General features: G+C 37.6%; 1 protein-coding gene across 1 annotated transcript in view; it reads left to right on the plus strand.

Moving 5' to 3' along the window:
• Positions 1–26540, plus strand: part of CFAP221 (cilia and flagella associated protein 221) — a 111554-nt gene that overhangs the window by 43945 nt on the left and 41069 nt on the right. The window contains 8 exon segments of the mRNA XM_036744611.1: positions 2772–2931; positions 12506–12626; positions 12721–12832; positions 13022–13130; positions 15159–15246; positions 18680–18769; positions 22790–22888; positions 25568–25664. Coding sequence (XP_036600506.1) covers positions 2772–2931; positions 12506–12626; positions 12721–12832; positions 13022–13130; positions 15159–15246; positions 18680–18769; positions 22790–22888; positions 25568–25664 — 876 coding nt within the window.

Consider the following 26540-nt stretch of genomic DNA (forward strand, 5'->3'; position numbering starts at 1 on the left):
GGGCTGAATGGGGAATGAGGCAATCAGAATATATGCCGTCTTGGAGTGGGGGGAAGGTAGAGATGGGGAGAAAATTGATAATTCAAAATCTTGTGGAAATCAATGCTGAAAACTAAAAATATTAAATAAATAAAAAACAAAAAAATAGACATTTTAAAAAACTTAAAGGACAAAGAATTCAAAACAAAAAATTGAAATGATAAAACTAGGAGCTTTAAAAAAAACTAGCAAATTGACAAACTGTTAGCTAAGCTGATAATGAAACAAAACAAAATTACCAATTATTAAAAAATGAAAAAAAACTACAATTAATGCAGAGGAAATTATTAGAAACCATTTGCTTAATTATATCCCAGCAAAAATAATTTAATGAAATTGATGTATATTTCCAAAAGTGATACTCAGTTTATCAGAACATAAAAAGAGAAAAATTTTAAAAACCCAATCTCACAAAAAGAAAATTGAAAAAAACCATAGATGAATTTCTGAAAAGGAAAACAGCTTGATCAGATGGATTTATAAGAAGTAATGGAGATAGAAATAGCAAGATTTGGTAAATAATTGTATATGGGGGGCGGAAAGAGAGAGAGAGACAGAGAGAGAAGGAGGGAAGGAGGGAGAGAGAGAGAAAGGGAAAGAGGGAGAGAGAAGAGAGGTGAGGATAATGTTGAGATTGTAAACCTGGGAGACTGGAAGGATGGTTAGCGCTGCCCACACTTCCAATTACCTCTTGGTTGTTTTGTATATATCTTGTATAAACCATATCTGCATGTGCATATGGTCTCCTCACTCTCCCAAGGACAGGGAGTTTCATTTTTGCCTTTATATTCCCAGTATCTAGTCCAATGCCTGACCCAGTAAACACTTAATAATTGCTTATTGATTGAATGATTGATCAGTCGAGTAATATTTCCTATGTATCTGTTTGAAAGGTTTTTGGTGGCATTCACATGCTGAAATGAAAGATTTCTGGAAATCAGAAACATATTTTAATCTAGAAGCTAAGGCTTCATATGTATGTATGTGTCTTTGTGCATATGTGTTCAACCTTGACATGTATGGCACTAGATAAACTCAGTTCTATTTCTTAGCCTTCACTTTTTTTTTTCTGAGTGGAATGTATCTAAAATGGTACTATTAACTTAAACTAAACTGGCTATCGGGTCATAGGAATATTTTTATAAATATAGAAATATTGCTGCCAGAATCTCAGCCTATTTTTGACATCAGGGCTTTTATAAGATTGAAAATGAAGAAGAAAGAGTCTATGTATTTTTCATAAACTCCACTCTGTTGACATGATATAAACTGATCAGAACCGAACACAGTCATGTTGCTGTCTTCTAGCACATTGCTGATAATGGTTGGAGCCACCTGGTCAAAATGACTCTGGCCCCTTTTTACTTCAACTTCCGTAGCATCTTGTTAATATGGGGGCACTTATTAATTCGCCTTGTATTATAGATATTTATCTATATATTTGATTCCCCATTCTAAGAGTTTATGATCTATTTGAAGATCTTATGTCCCACAATACTAGCCTAGTGCCTTGCATGTAGTCTATGCCAAGTAAAAATTGGTCGAATCCATGTATAATTAATATCACATTGCTTGCCTTCTCAAGAGGTGGGGAGGGGCAGGAGGAAGGAAGAAAATTTGGATTTGGGGAGGAGTTTGGAACTCTACCCAGAAGCCCTCCAATCAGAGGAGGAAGGAGGATGAGGGAGGCAGTGTAAAGGCTTGAGTTAGCACCATAGTGGTGAGTTTAGAAGTGATGAGCTTATCCTGGAAGGAGCATCTTGTTCTATGGAGTTGAAACCAGACAGAGCAGCAGATGCTAAGTGGAGATAAGACATGTAGACATAGAAAGTTAATTTACAATACAAGGCAGCCGACCAGTGTTATACCAATAGTAAACACTATCAAAGGTCAAGGAAGGGAGAATTTACTGTGGGCAGTGCTAGTCAAAGAAGACTTTTGTGGAGAAAGTGCTATGAAATAGCACTTAAATAGGCCTTAAAGAAGGGGTAGAATTCAGATGAGTTGAGAGGAATGAAGGAGGATGTTCTCAGTAAGGGGAATGGAAAAATATGAGTATTATGAAAGGCGTATACGAGGCTCATCGGAGGTTAGCCTGAACAGAGTAGAGAGTCCTATATATGTAAATTTATATGTGCATACATGTATACATATGTATAAATGTACATATGTGTATATGTGTATGTATAGAAAATGTGGCTCCTCTATTCCCAGAGCACTATCAGCTGACAGAAAACTTTCACTCCCGCAGCATCTCACATATTTTTCTTAAAAAATATAGTTCATTGATATATGACTTTGACATGAACAATTCTACCCCCTGGAAGGGTAGAATCAGGCTCAATAAAATGATAAGCCAGCTTTTAATATTGAGATAAACTGCCTTTTTCTTTATGTGTATGCTTTATGTATATCATTGGTTTTTCCATGTTGTTTATTGCACTAATGTTGATATCTTGTAATTAGCTGAGGGATTGTAGTTCTAGAAATTCATCTTAAATTCATTAATACTAATGCATATTATATGAGTGACATCACCAAAAAAAATTTTAGTAAATGGTTCATGTCCAATTGATTAAGAAGATTAATGGAAAGATGAAAAATTTGACTTTCTTTCCCCAAAGTCTGATGATGGAGAGCCTTATGACTATGTTTTTTTTTGGGCCTCTTTTATTAGAATTGACAAAAAGAAAAAATATTGCCTTATAAAATATTGGTGTATTTTTTTCTAGGAATAATTCCTTCCAATGGGAAAGTGGATCTGACTGTTACATTTGCACCATTTAGATATGGAACTGCACGAATAAAATTGCAGCTGTGGGTTTCCGAGTTCAACTCTACACCTTATGTATGTACATTCACTGGAACATCGTCTCCTCAAATGGCTTTGAGGTATAAGTTCACTTGGTTGTTGTGGTGTTGATTCTAGTTGTCGTTTTTAAAATTCTTGGAAAATTTTTTTAAACCTCCAAACTTCTTCTGTTTGTTTTTTTTAATAACACGAGGAGAATAGAATGCTAACACTAAACTATTTGAAATGATGGGAGTCATAAAATACTTTTTTACAAATATAGCATTAACTTATTTAATAATTGGACTTTCCCGCACTTTCATTTTTAAGCAACCCCAAACCTGCCTTTTACACAAGGCAATGTATCTGGTTAATGTTGTCTGGTACTCTACCTAATGTCATTGATTGGCTAAATGAAGCAATGTGGCTGAGGTCAGTCAGTATCCAGGCCAGCATCTGGTGCCAAGAATTAGCAGAGGCACAGGTGGGCAAGGGCATCTCTGTGTAAAAACATCTTATGGGCCACAGAACCCTGTGGGTATAAATCTAGTTTATTGGTTTCTCCATCCTTTTCCAACTGCTCCTCCTTGTCTCTAATTCCCGTATTACTTTTTCTCTTGTTTCTCTTGTTTTTACTTTTCCTGTATTTCCTTCATTGGGAAGTCCTGCATTCAGCCATTGCTTCCGACCCCCTCCCCCCCTCAGCAGATCTCCTTAGTATAAATTGGCCTTCCAGTGTGACGTCGCTTCTACTTGGAGCTTGCCAGGCCAATTTAGGCAATACTGCCCTCACTATGACTACTAGTCTATAACAGCTCCATGAGAGTGATGTTATATGAAAGGGTGATTTGCTGAGCATTGTTACCAGAGAGTTTCACAATGTCCAGACAAGCAATGGTCACAATGACAGCAACCACACTGGCACACTCAGGATGGCTGCTAGCACAGGTTCATTGATCTGCTTTTCTAAAGGAAAGCAACTTTAAAGGGGTCAGCAATCTTACTTTAATTAAACATATATATCGTTTGCTTAGTTCAGGGGAAACGTCAGCACCTTGAACTTCAGAGAAAATACAAAGATTACAAGCAGAAATTACAAGCAGAGAAAATAGAACAGATCAACAGACAGGGCTTCTAACTGTCTGAGAAAGCAACATATACATAGTTACCAGAGAGAGAAGTACCAACATCAGGATTTTCAAAGCCAGGGAGGCGGGGCAGGGAAGGGCTCCTTAACAGCTACCCAGAGTTTTGTCTGGCCAAATCACAGGAACATTCTTCCAGCGAGTGAGCCCTCAAAGCAAAATCTCACTTCAGAGTATATATATATATATATATATATATATATATATATATATATATATATACACACATATATACACACACACACATATATATATATATATATATATATATATATATACCCTTCTCAGAGCCAGAGGGCATCACAACCCTCTTGACTCATTGCCTAATCAGAAATTAGCAAAAGATGTGGGTGTTCCTACAAGCGAGCTTCCCCTCTAAGGCAAGTCCCTCCCCCAAGAGGCTCCGCATGAGGCCTATTATTGGGTGGGAAAGATCTTCAAATCTCATTGACATTGCATGACATTATTATGAAATGTCATTAGATATAACAGTGTTACAGAAAACATACCTGTGCCCCTATTTTTCAGTCTGGGATTTCTTTAGACTTTTACAAATGGTAATGGAAATGCTAATCATGGAAGTACCTTAAAATCATTTAGAAAATTTAAAAAATCTGTTTTTTTTTAAATATAGAACTGGATACCTGCTTAGCTCTCAAATGTATACAAATCATGAACCAAAATGTGCAGGACATACAGACATAAAGCAAATACATCAAAATATAAATGGACAAAGAAAGATAACTAGTGATTATATATTCTTGTCATGACTTTCCCCCCCAAAATTCAAAGTATTTTGTAAGATCAAGAACCACTTTCAGCTTTGTGCATTGCCTAAGACATGTGGGATATCCAAAGTCCCACAACTAAAAAGCAGCAGAGAGGGGCCCAAACTTTGATTCGGTGACTCCAAGTCCAGTACTGTGTCTCTTGCACCATGATGCCATTTCTCTGTCATCCATTATTCAACATTCCATCCACCTGAAAGAGCAGTCCTATTCCTTTTTGATTCTCTGGATTTCTGGTTTGTACAAGCATGTGCAAGTTCCTCAGGACAAAGTAAAATATTAAATTTGTTAGCTTATGCTAACATCTTTCACATCTTAAAAAGACTTATGCATACAATTATTTTTTTTTTGCTGCAATCACTTGATTTGGCATTAAGTTCCCAAGATTTTGACACATATTCTTGAATTCTTTGTATCCTTGGATACTCCTCTCTGTTTTTGTGTCACTGTTCTTCCCTCATTCTCCTGTCTGTCTTGATATTTCTCCTGTCTGTTATTTCTGTCTCTTCTGCTGATTCTTCATCCGTGTCACACCCATCGATAACCAAGGGTATTCTCTAAGTCTCTTTTCTGGTCCTTCATCTCTTTTCATTCTGCATTACTAGGCTTGATGATCTCATCAACTTCCATGGGTTGGTTATCCTTCCTGTGCAGATGCATATATTCAGCCTTAGTCTCTCTTCTGACCTACAGCCCTACATCACCAACTGCAGCAGTTCTCAAACTAGAAATCCTGAAGCAGGTGTTGTGTATGTATCCAAAACTCAATATGTCTAAAATATGTCTTTCTTCTCAAATTCTCCCATCTTCTGAATTTTCCTATTACTGTTGAGAGTACCACTACCTTCCCGGTTATACAGGTTTGCAACCTTGAAATCGTTCTCAGCTACTCACTCTCACTCAACTCACACATCGAATTCATTGCCAAATCATTTCATTTTTAACTTCACGCCTTCCCTCCTGTGTGTCTGTGTTGCTCACTCACACACCCACCACCCTCATTCAGGCCTTCATCATCTGTCTCCAGGACTATTGTGGTAGCCTTCCAATTATTTTCCCTGCTTCGTGGCTCTCCTCGCTCCAACACGTCTGCCAGTGATTTTCTAAGACACAAATCTAATCACATCATCCCTCTACTAAATAAATCCTAGTGGCTTCTTATCACCTCTTTCTTGTTGTTATTCAGTCATGTCCTCCTCTTTGTGACCTTATTTGGGGTTTTCTTGGCAAAGATACTGGAGTGGTTTCTCCAGTTCATTTTACTGGTGAAGAAACTGAGGCAAACAGGGTTAAGTGACTTAGCCAGAGTCACACAACTAGTAAGTGTCTGAGGCCACCTGACTCCAGGCCCAGTGCTCTATCCACTGCATCATTTTATCTGCACTCTTATCACCTCTAGTATCAAACATAAACTCCTCTGGTTGATATTTAAAAGTTATCTTTGTAATCTAATCTCTCCCCCATTTCTAGTCTTCTTGTATTTTCCTTTTTTCCACACATTTTAATATCTGGCTATGCTGGCTTACTTACCATTCCTTAAACTCAACGCTCCAACTTCTGTCTCCATGCCGTTGATTGACTTTCCCGGTGCCTTGGATGCTCTCCATCCTCAGCTCTACTTCTGTGTTTCCCCAGCTTCCTTCAAGGCTCAGCTCAGATCCCATCTTTGGCAAGAGACCTTTTACCAGTTCCCCCAGCTGTTACCTTCTACTTCTACTACCACTGTTACATAGTAGATTAGATTGCCATCTACTACATGTATCTCTGTTATGCACCTAATTATTTGCATGTTTTCTCCCTAATTAGAATGTGAGCCCCTTGAGAGCAGAGACCATTTTTGCATTTCTTTGTCCCTTCAGCACTTAGCACATGCCTAAAACATAGTAAGTCCTTAGTAAATTCTTGCTGACTTAACTAGACTTTTGAATCACATTGGATACTAAGTGTCCCTTTGATGAACAACTTATTTTTTTCCCCAAGTCTAACCTTGATTATAGTACATAGGTTTTTAATGGGATTTAAATCAGGTAAGTTTCTAGACCACTGAAACATGTTTATAAATTAGTTTGGATAAGTTTCCAAATCTTTCATGACATGTGGCCTGTTACCAAGGCGTATTCTACCTCCACTTGGAAATTTATGCAATCTGGAACACTTCTGCTTCTTGCTATATCAACGTATTGATTAGAGTTCATCATTCCTTCAGTCACAATTGGACTTCCAGGCTCATCGGAAGCAAAAAATCCCCAAAACATTTTTGAGGAGATGTCTTACAACATTGGTCTAGAACTCACATAGACGTAAGAGCCATATAAACTATATCAAAGGATCCCTGTGGTCCTCATATTAACTTAGAAAGCCACAAATTAACATTATGTATGTTTTATTGTTTTTTATTTATATTGTTAAATATTTGCCAATTACATTTTAATCTGGTTCCAGCCATACTCGGGAGTGTTACTAGCCCCATTCCCGGGAAGCAATTTTGACAACTCTGTCTTACAATCTGAGGAAGATGCCAAGATCTTGCAGGCTCACCCAGATTTCTTCTGACAACAGTTTTTGTATAACCTTGAATGAAAAAGTGAGTTTTGTCAGCAAAAAATTATCTTTTTCCAGTCTTTCAGTCTTTCTATTTTCTTGACTATGACAATTATTTTTTCTGCATAGCAAAGTCTGTCAGTCAGTCAGTCAATTAGCTTTTATTAAGTGCTTACTATGTGCCAAGCAATGTGCTAAAAAGCTATGTATAGGAAAGACAAACCTCAAAGAGCTCACTTCCTAGTGTGGGAAAATAATGAGTAAAAGGAAGCAGTAAAGGGGTTGGGATACCTGGGCATGATAAAGGACATGGTTGGCCTGGGTGCCTTTCTTAAATGGAGGTTCTGGCAGGAGGGGTTGCAGAGATGGAGAGTACTTCCAGTAAGTGAATTCCAGGGGTTGAAGTTAGAGAGTCCTAAGGATGAAGAGCTGGGGCATATTGGGGCTTCTCAATGGTAGCAGAAGTCAGTAGGACAACCTAGAAAGGAATGGTTAGCATTTCCCCCCCATTAGTTTGTTTGCTGTTCTAATTTCAAGAAACTTATGCTACACAATAGAGGACTTAGTAACTACTCCTCCAGTGGCCAGGTCTCTCTGGTCTTTGCTTGTTTTCTTTTTGAGGATTAATCAGGCTATTCTGAAGCAATAGCTTGTTGGTTCAAGGCATTATTTTTCATTTATGGCTGAACTTTCTTTTAAAACCTAATTGAATCCTCTAAAATCTCTTCTCCAAAAATCTAGAGCCTTTCCTGTCTTCTGTCATAAATACTTATCCCCAAAAGTCCCCATCATTTCCACCCCAGCAACCAATTTCAGTTATTTCAGAATAGCATTTTCCTCCTCTAGCTCCTCCATCTTTTAAGGAATAAAATTATCATTAGGCCAAGCCAAAAGATTAACCGTGCTGCTTTTGACAGAGATAGAGCTTCAGCAGATGTCTGGATAGCTGAAGCTCCTAACTGCTATAATATCCTATCCCCCACCTTAGACTTGTAAGACGTTTCCTGAACGCTTCATCTATTTCCGATCTTGATCCAGGTGATCTATATATATCTATCTCATTGGCAGTCTTCAAACAGAGACTGCTTATATAATAGTGGGAATTTCTCTCTAGTTGCATTGGGGTAGTTAACTGTTGAGATCCCTTCCAACTCTAAAATTCAATTGATTGTGTTGCTCTTCATATAAATGTCCTCTGTCATGCTTTTGACTTTGGTTCCTAGATGTCCTCACATGTATCTTTCTTCCTGTTATACAATCCTACTCTTCTATTTTGAGCCATATTCCAGTCCTGGGATCTTCATCTCACTAAGTCTTAGTGACTTATGAGGTCGAATTTACCTCCTTTCGTTAGGATTGTGCATTTTGTGCATAGATGTTTGAGGCCATGGCTTTTACTGGCAGCTACTTTTCCTAGATTTTGTCTTCTGTGATTTTTTTAGGGCCTATTACTAATTTTCTCCTTTTCTCCCAACTTTTATATCGAGCTTGATGGAAGTTTGTAGGTAATCTGTTGTTCCCTCCTTTCCTTTTCCGTTTAAAGCCCTTTTGATTAAATTTGCAAGATTTGGCAAATGCATTCCTACCAGCTCTTGTTAAGGGTTACACTCCATCCTTGGCTAGCAGACTGTCATTTCTATATTTAAAGCAATGGCTAAGAAATCTAAGTCCTCTTTTCAAACATCATTTTCTGTGAACCAATGTTAACAGAACCAGCTGTTCACTTCCAAAATGTGTCTTTCTCTCCTGACATCTTGCCTTTTCTTAGCAGCATGATGAAAACACCATCTGTACTCCTAAAATCTCCAGTTTCTGGTTTTTTTTTTAAATCTCCAGTTTCCTATTAAAGACTTAATAATCCTTAGTGATGCTGTCAAGACTATTTTAACATCAAAATCAAATATAGCGTTCTTTTTGGCTTTTAAAGCCCTTAATAACCTGACCCTTTCCTACACTTTACTTCTTAGAATTTACTCCCTTTCATATACTTTACAATCCAGTGATACTACTGTCCTTGATATTCTCATGCAAGATGCTCCATCTTCTTACTCCATGCCTTTCCATTGCTGTCCCCCATGCTTGGAATGCTTTCTTACTTCATCTTTACTTTCTGGCTTCTTTCAAGTCTCAGCTAATGTCTCTTTTCCAAGAAGCCTTTCCTGGTCCACATCCATGCTATTGCCTTTCCTCTAAAATTACTTTTAATTCATCCTGTGTGGAGCTTATTTTTACATCATTGTTTGCATGTAGTCTTGCCCCCATTAGATTTTAAGTTCCTTGAGGGAAAAGACTGGGTTTTTTTTGCATCCCCAGAATCTAGCACAGTGCCTGGCATATATGGCAAGTACTTAATAAATTCTTGTTCACTTCACTCAACTTTTTGTTAATATCATTTGTGCGCATATGAATTACTAGAAATATGTAGTAATCATCAGGTCTGACAAGTCTAAGTCTCCATAATATCTTGAATACATACCCTAGGCAAGTCTATAGATTTCTCTCATTATTATTAGGTCAACAAATAGTTGCCTCTGTACCCCTCAGCAAGGAGTCATGAGCTGACACTACTTGTCTCTTTCATTTGACCCATAACAAATGATTTCTTATTTGATATGTCCCACAGATCTAGATCAACATTCCTTTAAGGACAGGCTGCTTTTTCCCTCCTCAGAGAGTCAAGGTCTCTCCTCTTTGGGGAAAAAACCCAAAATGTTATATATTACACAGGCCTATACACTGTTCTCCCTTCTTAAAAACTTTTCTTTGTTTTTATGTTTAAACCTTTCTTCTATTTTTTTAAAGAATCATTTCATTCTCTCTGGTAATTTGTAGAAGGTATTCTTCAAACCCCCTTATATATTCTTCTGGCTATGACACAAGTCTTCATTTTGAGCATAGATAACAGTTACTTGGATGAAGCAGACTTAAATAAACATTTTTCCAATTACCCATTTATCCATGACTTAGTCCTATCAGTTAGATCATAGCCAATATCATTTGCATATGTTTCCTCCTTTCTACTACTGTAGCCACCACCCATTTTAGTCCCTCATTAGTTTTCATCTGTCTACCCTGAACCACATTCCAGCCTTTCTAATCTGTCTACCATGTCAGTCAATACAATTTTTGGAAGGCATAGATCTGATCACAGAGTCTCAAATAAAATATGTAAGTCCTTAGTCTGGCATTCAAAGCCCCCTACAATTTGACCCTTTACTGCCTTTCTAGACTTCTTTCTTGTTATGCTTCTTCATTTGTTCTAAAGTCAAGCTGAGCTAGACTACTCACTGTGTGAAAACGTGTCCTTCCCTTTCTTGCCTTGGCATTTTTGTGCATACTATTCAACTTTCTGAGAACAGGCTCCTTTTACTCATTCAAGGCTTAGCTTATTTGCTATTTAGTCTACCATACCTTCCCCAATTCCCCCAGATAGAATTGATGGGGTTTTAAAAAAATTGATAAATTAAAAAACATTGGCTAGCAGCAATGACTTCTATATAAGAAGTAGTATAAAAAGCTATCAAGTGGTAGAGCACTGGCCCTGGAGTCAGGAGGACCTGAGTTCAAATCTGGCCTCAGACACTTGACACACTTACTAGCTGTGTGACCTTGGGCAAGTCGCTAAACCCCAATTGCCCTGCCTTTCCCCCTCCAAAAAAAAAAGCTATCAAGTTTACAAATGAATGGAAAATAAGGTGGGCTGATCATGTAGAGGGAACAAGCAAATATAAAGGCAACCTGAAGATTCTAGAACACCAAGAATAGAGTCTCCAACTTATTGTGTAGGTTTTCTGTGGAAGTTTTATGGGAAAATATGGCCAAGGCTGGCCATAGATAGGAAGTCATTGAAGAAGTTTGATCAAGTTGTTAGAGGGAGTACCTACTTTGATGAAATTATGGAAATTTGATGAAATTAAAGCCCCAAATAATTAATTATAAGGGAAGGGATAAAAATCTGCAAACATGAAAAGATACAGAAGTTTATAAAGTGCCAAATGGTTATTAAAAACAATAGGACACTAAGCCAGAAACTGTTGACACTGAGCTTCTTAATTTAAAATAATCTCTGCCTCTAGTTCCCCACTGGGGAAGAGGACTTCCATTGGAAAACTTAGTTGCAATCCAGCTGTGTCTGTAGGAAAGAAGATATTCACCTCTATGTGGTTTAATGGGGAAAACATGATGACCTTGAAATCAGAAGACCTGGGCTCAAGTCCCACTTTTGCTATGTACTAGCTGTGTGACCTTGGAAAAGTTGCTGCCCCTCTATGGCTTAAGTTTCTTCATCTTTAGAAGGAGAATACTGGATGAGATGACCTTTTAGATCTTTTCTAGCTTTAGTAACATGTGATTTTATGCTTCTTGCTTTACTCTTCTTCCTCCTTTCAGGAAGCTCTAAGATACAAAAATAAATAAAGTTCTAAGATGCCCTTGTTCCAAGGAAGAATGGACTACTGTCATCCCATGGCCCCACCATATTCCCCTGTATCAGTGAAATGCATCAGTGATATGCTGGTGCATGATTTATACTTAGAACTCCATAATTTCCTCCCAAATATGTCAGTGAAACAACTTCTTCATAGATTTACTAGAAGAGTTTTGACCCTGTGAAAGATATTTGCACATTTTTGTACTGACTAATATTTCTGAATAGAATCTATTCCCTCTGCATCCCAGAATTAACAACCCCCAAAGCTTCTTCAGATATGCCTAGGTGGTGGTCTCTCCACAAGTATCCTTAGATGTTTTGCAGTTATAGAATATTGTTCTGCATCCACATGTATCTCTTTCGAAAGATTCCCTCTCAGAAATGTGGTGGGCATTGTTTTCCATTTATTGGTGAAATGAATTAATACAGGTTCTTAAGATAAAAATCTAATTTCTTTAACTTTCAAAATATCAGTTTAGATATTTATTATGTAAACTATTTCCTATCAAATTGAATTGTTTTGTTTACTTTTTTTCTTTAAGGATATGAAAACAAATAGGCCTGGGTATCTAATTTGATATGTATAGGTAGAATGAAGAGTGTTGATTTTAGTAAATGGCAAGTAGATTGAAATGTTTTCTTATTTTTTTTTTCTTCTTTTTTCAGTTTAGATGTAGGAATTAGTATTGTACAAGGTCTGGAAGGTTGTCAGGAAGAAGCACTCTTGCATTGTTGCTTATAGTAATGTAACATCTATTGTTCTGAATCACAGGTTAGAAGATTTTCAGAAATTAAATGAGCTCAACAAGAAAATTCAAGTTCCTCCTGAAAAGACATACATAATTGTAGCTAAGAAAAAACCACCTGAAAAGGCCAAATTTCCAGAAATTAAGGTAAAATAGCCAATACTCCAAAATGCCCTTTTTAATTATCAAAAAGAATAATATAAATAAGTTAAATATTTTTACCATTTACTTTGTCCTGTAGGAAATTGAATACAAAGACTTGAGGTTTCCAGTAAATTTATCCAATCCTTTTGCTGTGGCAAGTGTTTTAAACCAAGAAGAAGGAAAATTGAAGATTAAAGAATTAAGAGAAGGTAATGCAGTTAATCTCACAGAATTTAATCTCTCTGAGAAAGATAAAAGAATGATTGCTTATCCCACCCATCATGTATGCAAACAAACTTGGTTGTTAGCAGTTTTGTTTTGCCATGAACATGTGTTTCCCTTTTGCAAATAATTCTCATTTGATTACTGGCATAATAATTGTTTGATACCATCTGCAGTTTTGCACCATGGGGATGAATTATCCAAAACAAGATCAATGAAAGAAGCTCTGTTTTTACAGAAAGTCAGATGGGATGCTGTTGAAGAAGCAGAAAACCATCTTAAGTGGTAAATGTCATTCATGTTTTGGTCACATGATGGATTGTTTTTAGGTGATGACATGTATGTCGGAATCACAATAAGACATAATGAGTGTTAGTATTCCTCAGCACAAATTTAATTATTCTGTCCCATTTCTCTCCCAATTTTTCTGTCCTTTGACTTCAGAGTACTTGGTTCATTCAGAATAAATCAGATGTGTGCCAGATTGTGTTTTGTAAGGCATAGGAACAAAATGGTAGCATAACTTGGTTGGGAGTTTAAGGCAGCTGCCCTGAACATGGCCAGATATGGGTCCAGAGCCACTGCAGCTGGCATTACCTCACCAACCATCTACTTGAGGTGCATTCTCACTCACACATGCCCCAAAGGCGTTATGTCCCTGGCCCCCACCTTGGTTGACTGCTACCTTGTCCGAGAGTACCTCACACCCTCTCCTGACACAGGGATTTGAGCCCAGGGCCTCTTTAGACATGTGTGAGCTGTCTCACAGAATGGCATGCAGTTCCTTCCATTTGATTTAGGTGTGACTTCCAAGTTACACTTTGTGGGCAGTGGTAAAATTTGTATGAAAAGCCTACTTTCACTATATTAGTACAAGTACATGTCTGGGGGAGGTGGGTGTATTATGGCTAGAGGGAGCAGTGGATAGGCCTGGAGTCAGGAAGACCAGAGCTCCAATCCAGCCTAAGACACTGACTAGCTACATGACCCTGGGCAAGTCACTTAACCGCTGTTTGTCTCAAGTGTCCTCATCTGTAGAACGGGGATAAGAACAGCGCCCACCTCCCATGGTTGTGATGAGGACCAAATGAGATCATAATTGTAAAGCATTTGCTTGGTATCTTGCACATAGTAAATGCCGTATAGATGTAATTATTTTAATTTTAATTTTATTTTAATAATAAAAGCTATAATTATTGGGACAACTAAGTGGTGCAGTGAGTAGAGCACCAGCCCTGGAGTCAGGAGGACCTGAGTTCAAATCCAGCCTCAGACACTTGACACACTTACTAACTGTGCGACCTTGGGCAAGTCACTTAACCCCAATTGCCCTGCCTTCTCCCCCCCAAAAAAAGCTATAATTATTAAGCTAAAGGTAACATTAGAAACTTTTTAATAGAATTAAATAGGCAGTCATCAGACAAGAAGTGCCCCTTAAGTGGTTACCTTGTGTATTCCTTTTCTTTCTAACACCCCAGACAGATAGGAGTCAATTTTAGGAGTATCAATCATCTAGTTGAGGGATGGGGAACCTGTGGCCTCAAGGCTACATGTGGCCCTCTAGGCCCTCAAGTGTGGCCCTTTGACTGAATCCAAACTTCACAGAATAAATCCCTTTGGTAAAAGAATTTATACTGTAAAACTTAGACTCAGTCAAAAGGCCACACCCAAGGACCTAGAAGTCCACATGTGGCCTCGAGGCCACAGGTTCCCCACCCCTGATCTAATTGAACCCCCTAATCACATGTATGGAACAGCTGAGGTCCAGAGAGGTTAAGTTGCTTGCCCAGACCTAATTCGCCATAGCTGGTTATTGCTGAAGGCAGGACTGGTCCCCAGGGCTCCTGACTCTCAGGCTGATATTCTTCCTACTTGGACACTGTCTCTCTCTAATCAGTTGCACTAGTTACATCCATCATAGTCAGGAAAATCCTTCATCCTGAACCACAAATTTCCACTTCTGTTTAAGCTTTTGTCCTCTTGTTCTTTTCTCTGTAATACTACAGAATCCCTGGTGTCTTAAGCAGGAACTTGTGAGATAACAGAAGACAGCTATTAAAGAGACCATCAGCTGTAAATGGCTCTGCTTTAGGCAAGATGAGCCCACTCTTTCTCTCAGTCTGTCTTACCTTTTAGCGTATTCACTTCTATGACTGATGAAATCTCCCCTTTTTTTCTGGGAGTCTTTCCTATATAATTTCTATATCTGGGCATTATAGATATGAAGTTTTAAATTTAAAATGTGACTATGCTTCAATTAATGACATTTAAGAACTTCCTTTTAAGGACAGAATCTTTTCCCCCTCATTACAGGCAGGTGCGCCTTGGGAAAGAGCGCATCACTTATAGATACAAAAAGGAACATCAAGAAGAATTGAAAAGATTTTGGAACCACTATGAGGTTAGAATTTCTGGTAATTTTATATGTACAATAGCCATTAAAGAGGATGAGCACATTTTGTCAGATATATGTGCTTTATTAAAAAGTTTATTTTTCAGCTAGATTTGAGGTCCATATCATATGATCCAATAGATTTTTGTCCTCCCTCCTTTTTATTCAAAGGTATAAAAACATACTATATACTTGCCTGAATTTTAATGTCTTTCTCTAAGTGAAGAAAGGATTCATTCATATTGGATTCACCCACAAGTTTAGTTAGTTTCAGTTTTTATATTCCCTGAGTACTATTTTGAAAATCAAATTTCAAACATTCCCTACTGTAATATCATAATTACTAACTCTTCTTTGACATATTGTTAGCAACAGTTTCACAGGCAAGGGAACCCATCTGGTGCTGCATACTGGAGAGATAAAGGCTTCCACCCACATCTGACATAGGGAAAGAACACGTATTTCACCTAGCTGTGCAGTGCTCTAAGCACCAATGTACCCTTGTCAGACTGTGGTGTTCATTGTGTAGTGTGTGGGAAGCTGAGGGAGTAACAGACAAGTAAGCCTCCAAAAAGCCAATCAAGGCTTGGCTGCAATCATTGGGTTTTTCCCTCTACCTCCTTCAGAATTACAGTTATCCCATCTCTAGCCATCTTGATCCATATATCTGGCCACTGGACCCAAATGGCTCCGGAGGAAAAAGTGACGCTGGTGATGTTGCATAGCCCTCTCTCACTTAAATCCAATTCACTTGCGTGTCATGGCATCATCTCCCTGATGTCATGATCCTCTTCAAGAATGAAGGACAGACAACAATATGCCTTCCACATCACAGGGGTTAGGGTCACAGTGCCCCTGTGATCTAGAAAATCCATGTAAAATTTTTTGACCCTCCCTTCGTACCAGAGAAGAAGTCTGAATTTTTTCTTTTTCTGTTATGGGGTATCTACAGAACCTTATCGAAAATTTGGGTTGATATTATGTAATACTATACATATATTTTATACATTTCTGAGTTTCTAAACTTTTTTTGTTATCTTCTGGCCTTCATGAATCATCTGCAGCTTCCACAAAACTCCCCAAATATTCCCATTTAATTTCTTATGCCGACCCGTGATATATCGAAACCACAAAGGGGGAAGTCATGATGTGGAAAGGATAATTTGTGGCCAAGAACTTGTGGCTTGTCTGTGTTTTTCTGGATGTCTTGTATGGTCTGTGATCAAACACTGTGCTGCCCTGGACACAGGACAGGGTATAACTGAGAGGAACGTTAAGTGGTGACAATGTATCTTTCAGTTTTGTCCCAAGAGCTGCATATCTGATCCTCTACAGTTAAACTCTGTCCCTCCTCCCTGGGAAGGAAGTCCTAGGAGTTGATATATTATCAGGCATGTAGCTGAAGATAATACAAAGGAAACGGCTTAGAAAACAGCAAACTGCTAAGTTTGTCCTACATTGATGTTAAAACATCCAAGCTGTTGACATCGAGATTTAGCTAATATACATATTATTATATTTATTGAATGTATATTGAATTCTAAAGTGCTTAATCATGTTAGGAATTTATTAATTAAAACAGGTGAACATCCCCTTCTTTTTATTCTAATCCCCTTAAAGAAGAATCTCTTATCTCCAAAAAAATTTTTAATCTGAGAAGTTAGAATTTTTTATTCCAAACCCAGAGTTTTCAAATGCTACCTTCTGAGGTCTGCCTTGCAATATAGGCCATGGTGATATCACTTTCTAGTTCTTCAGTGTGGATGAAAAGGACAGTTAGAAGAACAGAATAAATCCTGTCCCTGAATGACAAATTAAAAATTTTCTTCCCCTAATGATGTTGTGCTTAAAGAAAATTATTTTGGCACCTATGTGGTGGAGAATGAATGGGAGAGAAGAGAGGCTAGCAGGGGTGGGGAACCTTCGGCCTCAAGGTCACATGGGGCCCTCTAGATCCTGCAGCCCTTTGACTGAATCCAAACTTCACAGAACAAATCCCCTTAATAAAAGGATTTGTTCTGTGAAACCTGGACTCAGTCAAAAGGCCACACCCAAGGACCTAGAAGGCTACATGTGGCCTAGAGACTGCAGGTTTCCCACCCCTGGAGAGGCAAGTGAACCAAGAAGAAGGCTAGTATAGTAATCCAGGTGAGAAATGATGGCAGATGGTTCTGTGAGTGAAGAGAAGGGGATGAATATTAGATACATTGTGAATATAGAATTTGCCAGACTTTGCAACTGATTAAATATGAAGAGTGAAGACAAGGGAAAAGTACAGATGCAAACCTGAGGGACTGAAGGATGGAGGTAACCTTAGAAGAAATAGGGAAGTTAGGAAGAAAATTGGGGGAATGATGAATTTTGTTTTGAACATGCTAAGTTGAAATCTTGTCTGGCATATGGATGAATAAGGGAAAGACCTCCACAGTGTGGAGACAGGACTTAGTATTCAGTGAGAAAAGAAAGGACAAGATACAGGGGTGGGGAACCTGTGGCCTTAAGACCACATGTGGCCTTCTCAGTCCTTGGGTGAAGCCTTTTGACTGAGTTCAAGTTTTACAGAACAAACCCTTTTATTAAGGGGATTTGTTCTGTGAAGTTTGGATTCAGTCAAAGGGCTGCACTTGAGGGCCTAGAGGGCCACATGTGGCCTCAAGGCCACAGGTCCTCCACCCCTGGACAAGAATAAGAGAAAGATAAATTTTATGCCTGAACTTATAAGGAAGATGCCTTCCTAATTCAAACAGATCTTGTCAGTTCCAACTTCCAGAAAAGGACAGGAATAATTGAAAGAGGTACAAAAAGTCAATATCTATGGTTTACATCAGGGCTGTCCAACCTTAGGTTTTTATTGAAACAATAGACAATATATTTTAATTTGCCATTTTGTGAGAGCTCTGCGGTAGTTTGACTTTGTTTACTAAAGCATTTATGTAAATTTCTATGCTTGTAGGCGGGCCGCATAAATTGCACTGTATGGCCGCATTTTGGACAGCCCTGATTTACATCATGATGCCTCATTTAGTTGAATCGGTTCTAGTCAGCTTTACTCATTGATGGAATATCATCTAACTCCCTTAGACTGCCTATGATCCCCCGAATGGGTCTTGTAGGTTTCTTGAAATAGGAACAATGGTACCTAGGTTCCCTGAAATTCTTACTAAGACTTTCAAATACCTCAGCAAGATTTTTCCTAGACAGCATCCTCTATTAAAAAGTAAGATACCATCTGAGATCCTATCAATTTAATTATCCCACAATTTAAATTCCTTCATTAAATGTTTCAAATTAAAGTGGCCATGTGGATCTGCCCTCCTTTTTCACTCCTCCCACTAGCAACTCCTTGAGGGTGTTCGATTTCCCCCTTCCTGTTTTTATTCATTTTAAGCAGAATCAACACTTTATCTACTCTGTATGGAACTGTAATATTATTTTTTTAAAGGTAGCAAGAGGAGACCCAGTTTTGGAAAAGGAATTTCAACGCTTCACTTCAGAAGTTATTAATACACGAGTCTATCGAAAATTAGAAGAGGTATTTCTCTTCCCCTGTTTGACATATTGTGGTTGGACATTTATGTGTTTATGTATAACATATAACTCTTTTATTGACTCCTTTTTTTAAAGGAGACATTTGGTTCAATATTGTGTTAATATCCTTTCATTTTTATTCAATCAATTGACAAGCATTTACTAAATACCTACCATGTACCAGGCACTGTGCTAGGTTCTGGGGAGCCAATAACAGAACTAAAATAAGCTCTACACTCAGGAGCTTGTTATATTCTATTGAAAGAGACAACATGGACCTGTATACATATGCACACATACATATATATGTAAACATATATGCACACAAACACATATATACATATACACATAAATATATATACATACACACAAATATATACACATACACACAAATGTATATACAAACACGCACAAATATACATATACACATATATGCACACAAATAAATATACATACGCACAAATATATACATATACACATATATACATATATACACAAATGTATATACATACACACGTATATACACATACACATAAATATATATACATACACACAAATATATATAATACATATGCACACAAATATATACATACACACATAAATATATACACACATATATACACAAATATATATAAAATTCACACATATATACATATTCACACAAATATACACACATATTCATACATACATATACATACATACATACATACACACACACACACACACACATATATATATATATATATATATATATATATATACATATATATGAATGATACAAGGTGACTTGGAGGGGAAGGCAGTAACAGCTCGGGGAATCAGGAAAAGCTTCCTCTAGAAAGTGGCTCTTGAGCTGATCTTCGAAGAAAGTTAGCTGTTCTAAAAGACAGAGAAGAGGAGAGAATTTATTCCAGGCATGGAGGAAAGCCAGTACAAAAGCACAAAAAAAGGAGATTGAGTGTCATGTATAAGGAATAGTAAGAAGCCCAACTTGGCTAGACCACAGCATGTGTGGAGAAAATGAGATTTAATATGGCAGGAAAGGTAGATTAGGGCCAGATTGTGCAGGACTTTAAATGACAATCGTAGTTGTTTGTATTTGATTCTAGCATTGAGAGAGAACCACTAGAGTTTATTGAGTAAGGAAATGATAATGGCCAAAGTTATACTTTAGGAAAATTACTTTGGCAGCTGTGTAGAGGATAGATTGGAATAGAAAGAGACTGGAGGGAGGGGGGATAGCTAGAAGGCTATTGCAGTAGTCTGGCTTGCAGGAGGTGATAATGGCCTGTACTAAGGAGGTGGCTGCCTAAGGGGTGGAAGGGAGATGGTGGCAAGATATGTAGAAGTAGAAATGACAAAATCCAACAAGTGAGTGGATGTATGCAGTGAGAGTGAACAGTTGAGTTTGGAAAACTGAATCAAGGAAAGAATGGCGGTGCCCTTAACAGAAACAGATGTTCTCCCTGGGGATGAGTTTAAAAGGAAACACATTGAGTTTAATTAGACTAAACATCTATGGGAGGCATTTAAAGGACAGCCAGCTTGAAAATGTCCAGTGGGCAGTTGATGTTGTGGGAATACAACTCGATAGAGAAACTAGAGCTGGAAATATGGATCTGGGACTTGCATAGTGCTAATAATTAAATTCATGATAGCCAGTTAGTTCATCAAGAGAGAGATTAAATAGGAAAGTGTAGGAAAAGGAAAGGAGAGGAAGGGAGAAGAGAAGATAGCCCAGAACAGAGCCTTGAAGTCTACCTACAACTAAGGAGGGTCATATGATGATGGAGCAACAAAGGAGAATGAGGAAGACTGGTCTGACGAGTAGGAGGAGAACTAAGAAGGAATGATGTTGTGAACAGGCAGAAAGAAGAAAATATGCGGGAGGAGAGAGGGTGGTCAGCAGTTTCAGATGCTGCAGAGAGGTCAAGAAGAGTGAGGATTGAGAAAAGAGCTTTATCCCATAAGCCCTGACATGTCCCTGATCCCCTCTGCCCTAACAATTTCATGGAGCAAGATTCTAGTGAGAGGTCATGTATGAGGAGGTATTTTGAAAACTTAAAAATTCCATACAAACATGAAATGTTCTTCTTATCCACTGACTTTCTGCATATATGCATACATGTCAGTTTCTAGCCATGGTCCTCTCCCCCACTTCCCAGGGTGATGTCACAAGTTCTCTACAAAATATTCACACCCAGAAGTCCCTGGTCACTTGATGCTTGCCATGTTGAAAATAGAGCTCTTCGAAGTCCTCAAGTTTTGTTTTAGCCTTACTTCTCCTTATGGCTGTCTGAGTTTTGCACTCTTTGAATTATTTTGAGTTCCTCTTCTCCTTCATCCTCACAGCTGGTCAGCATAAAGCTCTACCAGTTCTTATTCCCCAAGGCCAGCCAGACTTACTCTTTCTTTTCTACTTCCAAAGCCTCCAGCACAATCTTAGCCTTCCTTAACACATACCTAGACCACTACGGTGTCTTACTGACCTTCCTGTCTCTGGATTGCCTTTGTGCACTGATACCAGAATGCATTTCTCATAATTTTCCTTATGCCATTCACAAGCTTAGGAACCTCTAATAGCTTCCTATTCTAGATATTATATCAATCTCTTTCACCAATTCAGTTAAATTTAATGAGCATTTATTAAGCACCTGGTATGTACAAGACACTATGCTGGGTACCAGAGAAGCACAGTCAAAAATCAAAAGTAGTTCTTGCCCTAAAGGAGCTTACATTTAATTAAGCATTTGGATGGATACAACATTTAAGCAGACAAGTAAACATAATATAATTTGAGAAGGAAAAAATTACTAACAATTAGGGGATCATGAAAGGCATCCCACAGGACATGGCACCTGAATTTAGCCTTGTAGAAAATAAAGGATTCTAAGAGGACAAGGTGAGGTAACTGTAAATTCCAGACATGTAAGAACAGCAAGCAGGCCAGTTTACCTAGAATGGAGAGTGCGTGAAGGGCATTGAGCTGAAGTATCTGGAAAGATAGGTTGGAGTCAGGCTTTGAATGGCTTTAAATGTCAAGCTAAAGAGTATATTTTATCCTAGAGACAATAGGGAGTCATTGAAGATTCTTGAGTAGGGTAGTGGCTAGATCTTCAGCATGGGAAGAATATTTTGGAGACTGTGTATGGAGTTATTTTGGAAAAGGGATGAGGGGAGCAGGAAAGCCATTTATAAAGCGGTCACAGTTGTACATGCTTAAGGCAATGAGCACTTGAAATAGAATGGAAGACATGAATGGAGAGAAAGAAATGGATGTGAGCTAACGTTGAGCCAGAATTAGTAAAACATAACAACTGTTTGGCTTTCAGTGCAGGTGGGACATGAGGACAATGGAAATAAGGAAGAGTCAAGGATGACTCATCTTTAGGCCAAGTAATATCCTTAAAATGTCTTGTTTGCTATTGTATCTTTGCCATTCGTCATTTCAAGAACATCTCCTTTTTGTGTTCATTTATATCTGTGACTTTTTATCAAGACCTAACTCACAGCTTACCTACTTCAACAAGTCTTCTCTGACTAATCTCAGCCTATTTGAGTCATCTCACATTTGTCTGCACTTTTGTATGAAATTTATTTTGTAAAGGAAACATTTGGGAATTCTAATGGGAAGATTGGGGTCCCTTCTCTGGCCATCATAACTCTTGTGCTCACTTTCTGCCCTGCTATAGCTATATTCCTCTCATTTTTATGTTTATAATTGTTTCTCAGTTACATATATATCACACACATATATATATATATATATATATATTTACACACATGTATATATACACACATATGAGTTGCTTCCCCCACCCCAGTAAAATTATACGGTCCTCAAGACCAGAGATTGTACCTTCCTTTTTTTGTCTCCTCCGGCCTGACTGATTTCCTCCCAACACTGTACCATTGATGCTTAATCAATGCTCTTTGGATAAGATGGATTAATGAATGGATCGATTAATATTAATCTGGTTTGCAATGTGAGAAATAATCATTTTCAGAATTTTTCTCCCTACAGAAAACCCCAGAATTTTCCCCTAAATTTGATCCTCTCGTTAATAACCCTTGGCTGAAGAAATATATGAGGCAAAAGAGATTCCAACAAGCAGCACGAAAGGTAAGGTCTGTAGCTAACATGCTGGAATAGGAATCTTTTAGTCATCAACACAGGGAAACCGTACAACTGGTTTGATATGTTTGGTTTGGTTTATTTGTAAAGAAAACAATTCTGAACTGAAGTAGAGTCCAGGCTGTTCTCTCAGTCTACCTGCACAGATTTCTAATGGTCTTGGCATTAGAGTACGCCTTTCTGCCTTGCTCTAGCTCTTTTCATAGTCAGATTTATTTTATGGAAAAGCATATTTTATCAAGTCACTCTTCTGTTCAACAACTTTTGGTGGTTCTCTATTCCCTACAGCATAAAATTCAAATTACTCAGCTTTATGTTCAAGACCCTCTACAATCTGGCCCCATACTTGTCTAAACCCTTGATTCATCCTATTATTCTCCCATTATTGCATTGCATTAAATTTCACTTGTAAGAGCCTCATTAAAGTTTTTTTCATAATTAATGTTCTAGATCACATTATGGGTGGCACTCAACAGTAATCAGAATGTCCAGAAGAAAAAAAGGGTTTGAGATGCTTATAACACTCTATTTGAAATGTCCAATAAGGAGTTAGAAATAAGGCACTGAAGATCAGAAGAGAGACTGGAGCTGGATATATAGAGCTAGTAATCACCTATATATAGATGATAATTGAACCCCATGGGAACTAATGAGATCACTAAACAACACAGTATTAAGAGAAAAGAGAGCCTAGGTCAGAGCTTTAGGAGATACCCATTATTAGGGGGCATGACAGAAAAAGAGTGATCGTCGGGTGGGAGGCGAATCGAGAGATGGCAATATCACAAGCACCAGAGAGGAAAAAGCATGGAGAAGGAGATGTCAACAGCTGCAGGGAGGTCAAGAAAAATGAAGACTGAGAAAAGGCCATTAGATTTGGCAACTAAGAGATCATTGGTAACTTTGGAGAGGTCATTTTCTCAGAGTTTAGAAGAGAATACAAGAAGAGGAAGTAAAAGGTTATAAATGACTTTTGTCAGAAAACTCTTTATATGGACCCAGAAGGAGAAGATAATTTCAATTTTCAACAGTAGATATTCATTCTAGGTACCTATTTTTAACCTATTTCTTTTAACTTGTTTATATTTCTAATTATCCTCCTTCAAGTTTTTATTGTTAGCAATAAAGACAGTATAGTAGTGCTTCTTGTTATGTAAGGACTATATATCCTGAATAAATAAAATTCAATATCATAGCCCATAACTCAACAATAGCATTCCTACAGTTTGAAAATGAGAGTACTTTTGGTTTTATTGGTCATGTGTACAAAAAGACTGCTGAATATAAACATAAGTCCATTTGAAAGTATGTCTTCATTAGACTCAAGATTTCTTCCAGCTCTTAAAAATTCTTTTTATTACTCTATGATCTGTGATATCATCATTATGGAATCTTCTTCCATGGATGTGTATCACAACCCCTTTGTGATTTGGTAGGTGGTCACTGAGAGTTGTTATAGTAAAAAAAATTTGAGACCCTTAAAGCCACCCTGGTGATGGGCCTCAATAAGCATAACTGGGCTTTTTCTTATATCAGTAGTATTAAATTCAAATAGAAATGGAACCCCGTGGTCACATATTGACTTAGAAAACCACAAATTTACATTATTTGTTGTATTGTATTTTTATTTATTTTGATAAGAATTTCCCAATTACATTTTAATCTGATTTAGGCTGCTCAGGAGTATATTGTGGGCTGCATTCACGTTTGACACCTATATCGTAGATAATAGACTTTGCTTGCATAGCGTTAGAAAACCCAGACTCACCTCCCTGTCACAATGAAACATGACTTAGGTGCTTAAAGTGGAGTGGGATAAGGTAGGATTCAATTCTGCTTCAATTTTTCTCCCTTCAAACAAAAAGACTTTAAGGATAAAGCACACATTCACAAAATCAGAATCTCAGAATTGAAAGGGGCCACAAAGGTCTTCCCAACTAATACCTGTGACCTAATACCAACCCAGTAAATGGACTTTACTTGAAGACCTCTAGTAAGGCATACCTACTATTTCTCAGGGCAGTCCATTCCATTTTTAAATAGCTTTAATTTTTAGGAACTTTTTCCTTATATCAAGTCTAAATCAGACTCTCTACCTCCAACTTCCACATTTTGCCCCTAGCTCTTACCTCTAGAACCAAATAGAACAAGTCTAAAGTCAGATCTCTTTTCTACATGACAGTCCTTCAAATGCCTGAAGACATTTATTGAGTTTTACCTCCCTTCCTTCCAAAAGTCTAAACATTACCATTATTTTTACCAATCCTCACAGTCTCGAGGCTCCTCACTCTCCTAATTTTCTGGACACTTTCCAGCTTGTTATTATTTTTCCTAAGATATAGTGCCCAGAACTAAGCATAGTACTTCAGATGTGCTTGGACCAGATCATAGTACTATGGTACTATTACCTCCTGTGGTCTGGATGCGATGCTTTTCTAATGCTTTGCTTTTTTTTTTCTTTTTCTCTTTTAGCTTTTTTCCCTGCTGTCACACCATTGGCTTATCTCCAGTCCTTTATGCAACAATATGATAATTAATAACCACTTTAGTTCTTTTAATTTATTGGCCAAGTCTTTAGTAAGGGAGTGACTAAATTGTAACATATCAATTGTATGCCAGATTTGACATGTCCAGATTATTAATTTGAATTTTTTTTTATAATTCTAGCTCCTGATTCGGAAAAGATTACATAAAATACTAAATGATTTTCATAAAATAGACAAACAAATGATATTAAGAAAATTTGAAGAAGAAAGAAGAGCAGGTTTGGCTAAAACTATATTTATGCAAATATAGTAGATCTCCATCACATCCTCTAGGAATGAAGGTCCTTTATGCTGACAACATCCATATTAAAAATATTTTAGATAATCATAAAACATGCAAAGCCTAGCCATATCTAGTTACACCTGGGCATGACAAAGGTACTGCCTTCTATGCATAACTTCTATTTCATGAAATATCAGAGGCAGGAAGTGAGGGCAATTTGGTATAATAGAGAAAATGGTGGACATGGAATCCAGAGATTTGAGTTTGAGTCTCTCCTTAGACAATTATTAGCTATGTGACCCTGGGGAAGGGAATGAGCATTTATTACGTGCCTTCTATATGCCAGGCACTGTACTAAGCACTTTACAGATATTATCTCATTTGATCCTTCCAACACCTACAAGGCAGGTGCTGTTATGATGCTCATTTTATAGTTGGGGAGGACCAGTTAAGTGACTTGCTCAGGATCACACAGCTGGTAAGTATCTGAGGCTGAATTTGCACTCAAGTCCTCCTAATGCCAGGCCCAGTGCTCTATCCACAGGGTCACCTTGACGCCTCATGATATAATATAGTAGTAACTACATCACAAGCTTGTGAGATATAAAATAAAATGATGTATATAAAACACTCTATAAATCTTAAAGCTCTGTGTAAACATCAAGTATCATCATCATCATCACCATTACTATTATTAACATAGTAATCCCTTTATCTGATATCCTAAAAACCATGCCTCCTGTGTTATTTCTACTTTGATATTGAAATTGCTGATAAAAGAAATGTGCCTTTGCTAACAAGGAATCTCACTATGCCTATCAATAAATATAGATCTATATAAAATATTTTCAAGCACTCCTTTAATATATTC

This window comes from Trichosurus vulpecula, chromosome 2, assembly GCF_011100635.1.
Source record: "Trichosurus vulpecula isolate mTriVul1 chromosome 2, mTriVul1.pri, whole genome shotgun sequence".
Taxonomy (NCBI): Eukaryota; Metazoa; Chordata; class Mammalia; order Diprotodontia; family Phalangeridae; genus Trichosurus; species Trichosurus vulpecula.